The following is an 8784-nucleotide window of genomic DNA, read 5'->3' as shown; positions in this document are numbered from 1 at the left end:
GAGGGAGGGAGGGAGGGAGGGAGGGAAAGGAAGGAAGGAAGGGAGGGAGGGAGAGAAAGAAAAGAAAAAAAGAAAAGAAAAAAGAAAAAGAAAGGGAAAGGAAAGGAAAGGAAAGGAAAGGAAAGGAAAGGAAAGGAAAGGAAAGGAAAGGAAAGGAAAGGAAAGGAAGGAAGAAAGGAACCAGGCACTCACCCAACTTTTCTTCCTAGGACAATCTCCCCCACCCCACAACATCCAATCTGCCAACTTGTATGCAACAGCAGGTAACCAAACAAATTTAGAAAGGACATTGACACATTCAGTTGCATGATTTAGGGCGTGAAAGAAAACATGACTTTGAAGAAACTTGGATTTGGGGAGGACTATAATGGATCCTGAGTAATTGCTAGCAGAAGAGGAATATGAGGTTAATTAAGAGATCTTGTCTCTGTAGGCACAGTGCTTCCCCCTGCATTGTCTGCCTCAGGAGTTCAAGTTCAGCCTTGAGTGTAAAGCGGTAGTGGGCAGACTTCCGGGCCCACCCTCCTGCAGGTGGCTGGGGACTGCTGGCAGCAAATGGGTGCTCTGGCCTTGTTTGGATTTGTAGTTTTGTGTGTTTTTCATACCTGGATCTAAGTTAATTCTTTGTACAGATTCTTTGTGTGCATGAACTCTGTGGCTTCTCAAATCCCTCCTTGTGCCTAGAGTTGACCAGCCCCAATTTCAGTACAAACAGAAATTATAGCACCCTCAAACCATGGAGAGTGCCTTTTTAGGCCTAGGCAGACCACTTTTAAACTGTTTAAACTTGATCAAAAAGCCCAACTGCCAGATGAAACAAGGAGGGTCTGCTAAGTGCCTAGGTATTGGACATCCTAACTAGACATAGCAGTGCCCAATTTCCAGCCAAGCCCAGCTCTCTAAGTTTGTCTCAGCTAAGCAGGCAGAAAATGAGAAGGGCCAGTCCAGACCCTTTTGTTAGAATCAAACAAGACCAAGACCAAGTTTAAAGCAAATTGATGAGCCGGAGATAAATCTGCAAACCACTTCCTAATTAGCCAAGATCTGATCAAGGTGCCCCCAGGCAATTTCCACCTGGATTTCACCTTTCTTCTCTTCTTTCCCACCCCTCCAAAATATACATTCCCACATCACTTCACATTTTTAAAAACATTTTTAACTACACTAAGGTTCAACCATCAGAGAAAGCTGGAGGCCAGGTCCAAATGTATTTTAGCTGCTTGTATTACCTCTTTGTCACTGTACTAGAGTATGAGTGAGGATAGAAATGTGAGGATACCCAGATAGGAGATCTGACTCTGGCTACTCGGGAAGTGACCTGGGGGCTGGAGAGGAGTGGGAGCAACCTGGGAACTGTAGCTGCATTAAGTGGCTCCTTCATACAGTTCTGAGCACTGAACCTGGTGGGGAACCAGCCTGGTGGGGGGTGAGGGGTGGTGTTTATGGTTGACTTAGGCCAGGGTGCTACAAACATTTACTTACACACACACACACACACACACTCCTAAAGCAGGCAGCGGGCCTCCTCCACACTCTGGGCAGGGTCTCCTATTTTGCAGTCCCAGCTGTCCCAGGGGTGCAGATAAAAGGCTTGGCAGCCAGTCTCAGCCTGAGTTCACCCTTGCAAAGGAGCTCCAGGCACCGCAGCACAACGAACTCACTAGGACAAGCGGCTTCGCATGGGGCTGGGGGCTGGATGCCCGCCGCCAGGGACTGAGAAGGCAAGGATCAAAGCCGCCACAAGGGTTTGTTACTTGGGCCTCTCCAAGTCCCCCCGGGGGCGTCCTAATTGCTCGTCCCACAGCCTCCCGCTCACAGGCTGTCCGACAGCGCGGGCGCCCAGCCGCGGGCAGCAGAACAGCTGCAAGGCCCGAGGAGAGTCCGCCCGCCGCCCAGCCCCTGTCAGCGTTGTCATCACTGCCCAACGCTTAGGACCCTCGCTGCCCCAGGAAGACCCCTAGGAGAAGGAGGAGGGGCGGACCGAGGGATCACCACACCATCGGTCAAGCGGGGACCTCTATGCAGGTCAGGATGGCAGCAAAGTTGGTCGCCGACTTAGCCAGCACCAACAGCCTACAAGTACAGTTTTTCTCCCAAGGCCTCCTGGGTTGCTTTGAAACCATCCACTTAAAAAGAAAGGAACTCACACTTATTAAATAATGGTTCCGAAGAGGCCGGCACGAAAAATGGAGCTGCTTTTATACAAGCCAACCCAACTTCTTTACGGATTTTGTAAATTCCTATTTCAAAAGAAATTTGTTGTTCTAAACCAAGTCAGCACTTCATCATAGTACATTCTGCTTTAGTAAAATCAGCTCCCTTGGATTTCATCACTTGTTAAAAAAAGATAAACTTTATTTTTGTAATTTTCAATCACAAAAAAATCTATATTTTTGTCTAAGCATTTATTTTACTGAATCAAAAGACATGAAAAGAAAATCATGTTTTACTAACGTATATAAGTGACTCTTTTTGGACAACATATAATAAATATGATATATCACTTATCACTCAGTCTTTCAAATGTACATTTTTTTCATATTATGGAGCATGCCACTTTTCCAAAAGAAAAAAGGTCATGAGAAATCAGTGCAAAGTTCTCAGTTACCCTCCTCTTTTCTCTGGGGCAGACGGAATGTCCTCGGCAATGCCCTTTGCCTCAGCACTTGAGGCTGGCTGTCCATCTACAGTTCTGCCTGTGCGGTTTCCGCTCCGTGCCCTTCTTTCTTCCCTCCTGAGCCCTCCCCCCTCCCTCCCTCCTGCTTGTCCCTAAAGTTATTTTTTTAAAAGAATCTGAGGTTTTGTTTTTGTTGATGTTTTCACTTACTGGTCGCACTTTGAGTGGGGTCAGCATTTTCGCCAGTCACACTGCTGTGGGGGAGCTTTCCAGCCCTGTTTCTAGGGGTGGGGAGATGGAGAGCAGAGGGCTGGCTCCTCTTTGGGGGTCCCCGACCCACTGGTAAGCATCTTTCTCTCTTACTCCTCTGCCTTCCAGAGTCGGCTGCAAGGGAGGCCTAGTGGCCTGGAGCGGGGAGAGGAAGGGCAGCAGTCCGGGTTGGGCAGGGATATGGGGAAGGGATTGCAGTGCCTTCCTGCAATGTTTTCACCGGGGGTGTGGGGTGCCTGGGATGGGGCTGGACAAGGGATTAAGTGCTGGCTGTCCCCCAGGCCCTAGGCCATGGATGAGCACACGGGGCACCAGGGGCCGCTGCAGCTGGGGATGGGGTGCTGGAGGAGTCCGGTACATGCTGCTGTACATGGCAGCGGCAGCCGCCGCCGCCGTAGTGCTGTCCATGCTGCCCAGCAGGCTTGGGTGATAGAAATAAGGCGATGGAAACATCCTCTGCAGCGCTGAGTAGTTCCCTGCCTCCGCCAGCAATTCCAGGCCCACCGCTGTCTGCCGCTTCCACTTGGTCCTGAAAGAAAGCGGGCGTGCAGGCATGCTGTGGGCATGGTCCAGGCACCAAGACCCAGCCCCTTCTCTGGCCCCTTCCTGCCTCCTCCTTCTTTCTCCCCTGGGTGGCAGGAAGACTCAGAGACCTATTCAAACTGGCAATGCACTACATCTCCTGCCCCAGCCTTGCTCCCAGAAAGACCCAAACCCAAAGCCAGTTTTGTAAATTATACCTTCAATGGCAGAGACCCTCACAAATGGCAATGGCAAGCTTTGCTGCCTTTTCCTAAAGCTCTGCTCTGCTGTTGCCCCCTTGTAGTTTGACTACTTCTGGAAACTTTCCTTAGGGCCAAAGAAGACTTCCACAAGTAGTCACTTTCCTCCTTCCTTAATTTCCCTTCCATATCCCCCCACTCCCAACAATCCCAAAGAGTCTGCTCTCAGCCCCTCTTCCTTCCCCCACAGGCTGAGAGAGAAGAAACCGTAAACAAAAGGATGCAGAGACTCCTAAGTCAGGGACCCTAGCTCCTCTCAGTCCCCAGGGCTGGGAGACATATTTCTCTCATAAGCCTGACAGGACCTTACAGTGGGCAGGGAGCTTAAGGGGAGGATGGCAACAAGGTCTCAGAATGGAATTCATTTGAGGGAGGGCTCTCCCAAGGGCAAATTACCTCCTGGCCATTCTGAGGGGGGAAATGCATTTCAAGATATTACCTCCTCAGGGAGAAAGTAACAATTAAAACCTGTGATCAGCTTTTCTCAGTCTCCTCCCTCCCCCACTGCACACCCTGCTAGGAAGAAGAGAGCAGGCGGTTGCTCAAATGCCTTATGAAGGAACGCAGGACTGGTGGGCCATCCATACTCGGCAGCTCCAGCCAAATTAATAAACATGTCGCCCATTTTAAATTGGCTACAAATGACACTAATGTTTTCCGACAGAATTAGGGTGGCTGAAACCGTATGTAATGAGACAGAAAATTATGGTAAAGATGACGACTGGGTGGGCATTTCCAACCGCACTTATGGACGATTAGAACACAAGCGAGAGAAAAGGAGGGGGAGAGAAAATCAAGACAAGGAGATGAGCGCCAGGCTTGAAAACATAGCGAAACCTCTGCCTCAGATCGCCCAGGTTCCGCTCTACACTTCCCGGCCCAGCAAGCACTACCAGCCACTTTTGCTTTCTTAATTTCCCTTCTAGAGAAGGAGCAGTGCCAGGAAGGTTCTGCAGCACTCTTGCTCCATGTTGAGACAGCAAAGGCAGCCAGTACAGGGGACAGACCCACACTCCCTCCTTCTCCCTGCACGGATGCTTGGCCAGCCGCCGATTCTCCAGCCTGCAGCTGCCAAACCAACTCTAACCCAGCTGGGCTCTCCTAGTCTCTGCAGCTATACTGACCAAGGCTGGGACCCTGCTTCTCCCAGCCGCCTCACAGGCCAAAGCAAGGACATTTACGCAGAGGCTGCTGGGACAGCTCTGTGAAGATAGCAATAGCTGGGCCAGGCCTTGTTGTTGTCAGCTACAAACCTTTGGAACCAGCCTGGGGCGGGCCCAAGGGGTGCACCGCGCAGGCTCTCTGGACCTGAGTGTCAGCTGCACAGATGTCTCAATTTGAGAAGGTGTGGCTTCATTGATTTGGGGATGAAGTGGGGGGAATTCCAGCGGCTCGGGTTTCAGAGGAAAAGTAACACCTGTTAAAGCACTTAGAAGTGCAAAATTGTCCAAATTCCAGCTGCCCTTTGGTCCCTCTCACCTTGGGGGTGTGGCTCATCCCTACCTCATCCTTAAAGCACCCAAGTGCCCACTCCAGGGTCTCTCTCAGTCCTTAGAGTCTCTGGAGGCCAGGAGGGAAGAAGATTCATGACTTAAACAGCCAGACACCTTTGTTCCCACAAACTGCCTCCCTTACCTGCGGTTCTGGTACCAGGTCTTGACTTGGGTGTCAGTGAGGTTGAGCGCTGCAGCCAGGTCCATGCGATCCTGCACGCTCAGATACTTCTGCCGCTCAAAGCTACGCTCCAGTTGATTGAGCTGGTGGTCGGAAAAAGCTGTCCTTGCTTTTCGAGGCTTCTTGGCTCTCACAGGGGGACTCTCACGGCTACTCGTAATCTCCCGGTCTCCTTCCTCCTTTGTCCCTACCAAAAAAACCCAGACACAGTGGTAAGTTAGCCTGGAATGGGGAGGACTGAGTGTCCTCCTGGCATACACTTCCACATTCCCAAGCCAACCACTGGCCTCGGGGGACTACACTCTGCCACCACCAGAACACACACACACACTCAGGCCTTAGCCCATGTGGAGGAAGAAGACTGCTTTCAGACTGCAGAGTGTGGGACCTTGTTCAGAGGTTCCAAAGGGGGTCTAAAAGGGGGTCTGATCGTCACATGGTTGGAAGTTAAAAGTAAAATTTTTTAAAATAAAACTTTTAAAAGGATTATTTTGTTATTGTTTCCTTGATTGAGAGAGATGCTCTCCCTTTTCTTTATTGTTTTCAGTATTGTTTATTGATCCTTGTTTTTCTGGTAAAGAAATATGCTGACTTTGTTTAACTGATTTGGTACTTTTCAAAGGGTCTTTCTACTCCTTTTTTTGTTTTGTTTTTTTTTTTTTGAGGAGGGGCATCTTTTCATTTTACTTTTTTCTGTTTTCTGAAAGTTATGGGTGTTTGTTTTTCTTTTTCAGATGCACCTGGGAAATGTTGGAATCAAGCTTTCTGAAGCCTGCATCGGGTCTTTTAAAGTTTCACAAAGAGTATGTCACCCAAACACTGAGTTGAGCTCAAAATCACTGAGCCCATCCAGGTGACAGCATGGAGATTTCCGGATTCTATTTGTCAACTTTGGTTTTTTACTGAAATGCTGGGAAATCGATATGTCAATCCCTCCCTGTTTGTACCCGTTTGTGCAGTGCTCCTTGATCTTCCCTGCAGGAAGAACAATAATCTCTCTAATTGACCCACTGGGGAGGTTGGTGCACAAAAAATCGCCAGACCAGACTGTACATCTGTTTTGGACACTATTATGCTAATGCTGTAACAGTAAAATGAGGAGCTAACGTCCTACCTTCCAGACAGTCAGCATATTTCTTTACCAGAAAAAACAAGGATCAATAATAATAAACAACGTTACCTGTAAAGGAAAAACACTCCTGGTATGTTAAAACTCTTCCCATGCAAAGACTACCACATTTACTTGTGAAATTGTCTGAGGAAAAAATGGGAAAAGGGAGTTCAAGGACAATTTCCATTGTCATCTTTTTTTAACAAAAAGGAGATTAATCCAATTTCAAAAGATTTTATTTTATAAATGCTACCTCCTAATTACTTGTAAGGGGCCAAAAATCTTCATAGGATACAGATACGCAGTTGAGGCCATAGGATAAGAAGGGTGCTTTTAAGAAACTGATTACAAATTTTTACAGGCTTCCCTATACTAACCACGATCTAATTTTTTAAAAGTTGCTCTGTTCATGAAACTCAGAAATTTTCCTTCATTAAAACCGATAATTCCTGTGATGGTGTTTAGAAAATAAGGTGGGTGAAATCACTTGCATTAAAGAACGAACACCAGGTTGTGATCACATCCACGCTAGCTAAGTGGTTTCTCTCTCCCACCTCCCCACATTCCCATTCCCATTCCCAAAGTCTCAGCTAGAAAAACCCCAAGTCCATCCCTTTTATCAACGAAAAGTATTTCCTGTCGGATGCCCTCCGCCGCCCCTAACCCCCAATAGATTAAAATTAAGTAAAACAAAGGAAGGAGCTGGATGGCCGTTGAAGGTTGTTGGGTAGAAATTTAACAATAAACAGAACTTTGAAGAGTCCCCAAATCTCACGCCCAGGCCTCCCTTCAGCTTGCAGTCTTTTAACCATCGCCCAGTCGCCCGAGATGCGCCCGGAATCGCTCCCCAGCAGAGATCTGCTGAAGACTAAAGGGGATATTGGGAACCAGGAGGACAAGCCAAGAGCGCTGGGTAGCGGGACTCACCGTGGCATTTGATGTCGCTCTGGGAATCCTCCCGCTTGTCGAGTTTGGTTTTGCTGTCCTCCTGCTCGAGCTTTGGCCTGAAGCTCTCGTGCACTGCGTTGCTCTCCTGCTTCGGGGTGTGGTGGGGAGAGGATACGCTGGTGCTGTAGGGTGCACATGCCGCCAGAGGTTTGCTGTCGCCCAAGATGTCCTTAATTAAAAAAGAAGACGTGGAAGTCCTGGGGGCCGAGGCGGCCGAGCCCAGCTGCTGGGCGGGCGGCGGCGGCTGCTGTGGCGGCGGCGGCGGCGGCTGCTGTTGGGGCGAAGGCTGCAAACTTTGGGTCGGGGCCGCGGCCGGTAGCGGCGGCTGCTGGCTGTGGTGGAGGTGGTGATGATGCTGGGTCGCGTCTGCTACCAGATGCTGCTCCGGGGGCTCCATGGTGACTGAAATAGGAGAAGAAGGCGCCGTCCCTACGGTATCAATCTCCGAACAGGGAGATGGGGTGGCCTGACTCCTAAAATCCGCGGTCCTGGCCTCACCGAGCGGGCGGAAATCTCCATTCATCATGCCCGGGCTGCCTGAACTGGCACTGGATAAAATCGTGTCTATTCCAAAACTCGACCCGCTGGCCCCTTCCATTGTTGTCATTTCTACATGAGGTCCACGCCACTCCGCCGTTCAGCAGCCGCCCCGAACCAGCGAAGGAAGCTATCGATCGTAAAACAAAATAATACCAAACAATGTTGCCGCCGCTTAAAAAAAAAAAAAAACAAAACAAAACAAAAGTGGGGCGGGGAGAGAAGGAAGGGTAATTGGGAAGTGGCAATCTGTGGATACTTTCGACACAACTTTTTTTCTCTTATGCAAAAAGTAGGAGTGGGAAGAAAAAAAAGATGATGCGGGGGGCGGGGGTAGTTAAAAATTTTTCTGAGAAAGCTCGGAACGTGCGCTCCAGGAACTAGCGCTCCAGGAACGACTGCGCACGTGGCGCGGCGGTGGCGACGCGGAGGACCCAGACGAAGGCGCAAGCGGCGGGAAGCTACCCCGAAGCCGCCGCCGCCGCCGCCGCTGCCGGGGTCTGCCCACAGCCTGGCACCTGGCAGCAGCGGTGGCGGCGGCGGACACGGCAGGTGCAGCGACCGCGAGGCCCGGGCGGCCGCTAGCCCTCAGAGCTCCCCCGCGGCTCCCGAGGTGGCAGCCGCGAGCCACTCGGTAGCCCCGTAGCCGAGTTTCTGAACTTTCTTGGAAAGTTGCGGGGCAGACACGGCCGCAGCGGCCGCGGCAACGCGAGGAGGAGGAGGAACAGGAGGACAGCGAGAAGGAACCGGCGCAGGCAGCGCAGGCGGCGGAGACGCGATGCCGGGTGACTCCGGCCGCTGCCAGGCGCGTTCGCTTGTAATCCGGCTGCTAGCGGGCGGCGCCG

The 8784-nt window shown here is 50.6% G+C and overlaps 1 protein-coding gene across 1 annotated transcript; it reads right to left on the bottom strand.

The window, feature by feature from the left end:
• Positions 1-2334: 2334 nt before the first annotated feature.
• Positions 2335-8764, bottom strand: BARHL2 (BarH like homeobox 2). Its single transcript, XM_017891234.1, has 3 exons — positions 7382-8764; positions 5305-5530; positions 2335-3416 (listed from the first exon to the last, which is right to left on the bottom strand). The coding sequence occupies exons 1-3, from the start codon at positions 8007-8009 to the stop codon at positions 3104-3106; spliced, it is 1167 nt and encodes a 388-aa protein (XP_017746723.1). The 5' UTR covers positions 8010-8764; the 3' UTR covers positions 2335-3103.
• Between the last annotated feature and the right edge of the window lie 20 nt (positions 8765-8784).

Source organism: Rhinopithecus bieti, unplaced genomic scaffold, assembly GCF_001698545.2.
Source record: "Rhinopithecus bieti isolate Rb0 unplaced genomic scaffold, ASM169854v2 scaffold_19858, whole genome shotgun sequence".
Taxonomy (NCBI): domain Eukaryota; kingdom Metazoa; phylum Chordata; class Mammalia; order Primates; family Cercopithecidae; genus Rhinopithecus; species Rhinopithecus bieti.
The sequence above is the reverse complement of the archived record's forward strand: the minus strand, read 5'-3'. Positions and strand labels throughout refer to the sequence as shown.